Source organism: Austrofundulus limnaeus, unplaced genomic scaffold (genome assembly GCF_001266775.1).
Source record: "Austrofundulus limnaeus strain Quisiro unplaced genomic scaffold, Austrofundulus_limnaeus-1.0 Scaffold4564, whole genome shotgun sequence".
In the NCBI taxonomy this organism is placed as follows: domain Eukaryota; kingdom Metazoa; phylum Chordata; class Actinopteri; order Cyprinodontiformes; family Rivulidae; genus Austrofundulus; species Austrofundulus limnaeus.
Window position 1 is genome coordinate 2,009 of NW_013956966.1, and position 586 is coordinate 2,594.

General features: G+C 52.2%; 1 protein-coding gene across 1 annotated transcript; it reads left to right on the forward strand.

Annotated features, from left to right (window-relative positions):
* Window positions 1-56: 56 nt before the first annotated feature.
* LOC106512161 (sarcoplasmic/endoplasmic reticulum calcium ATPase 2) lies at window positions 57-561 on the forward strand (the record flags this gene model as incomplete). Its single annotated transcript, XM_014000836.1, is given in 3 exon segments — window positions 57-142; window positions 221-354; window positions 444-561. Coding segments are annotated over 3 exon segments (338 nt in total), but the record flags the coding sequence as incomplete, so codon positions are not given.
* Between the last annotated feature and the right edge of the window lie 25 nt (window positions 562-586).

Here is a 586-nt window from a genome sequence, read left to right on the forward strand (position 1 = left end):
GAGCACTAACAGAGCTGGATTTTTAAGTGTTTGAAGATGTTTTCTCCTGCTCCCAGGTTATGTGGGGGCTGCCACTGTGGGGGCTGCTGCCTGGTGGTTTACCATCTCTGAGGACGGACCACAGATCACTCTGTACCAGCTGGTAGGTTGGTCTGGGAGCACGTCTTCCTGCTCCTCCTGACTTTCTTCCTTCCTCTCACACCTTCGTCTCCTCCCTCAGAGCCACTTCCTCCATTGTGGCCCAGACAACCCAGACTTTGAAGGCTTGGACTGCCAAATGTTCGAGTCGCCCTACCCAATGACCATGGCGCTGTCTGTGCTCGTCACAATCGAGATGTGCAACGCTCTGAACAGGTGAACAGGAGAAAGGCATCACTCAAAGCGTATTTTCACGTGGAACAACCAAACTGGAGTACTGAATGAACTTTCTGTGCACTCCTCAGTCTGTCAGAGAACCAGTCCCTGCTGAGGATGCCTCCGTGGGAAAACGTTTGGCTGCTGGGAGCCATCTGTCTCTCCATGTCTCTGCACTTCCTCATCCTCTATGTGGAGCCTCTACCTGTGAGTTCTACAAAATGATCGATTC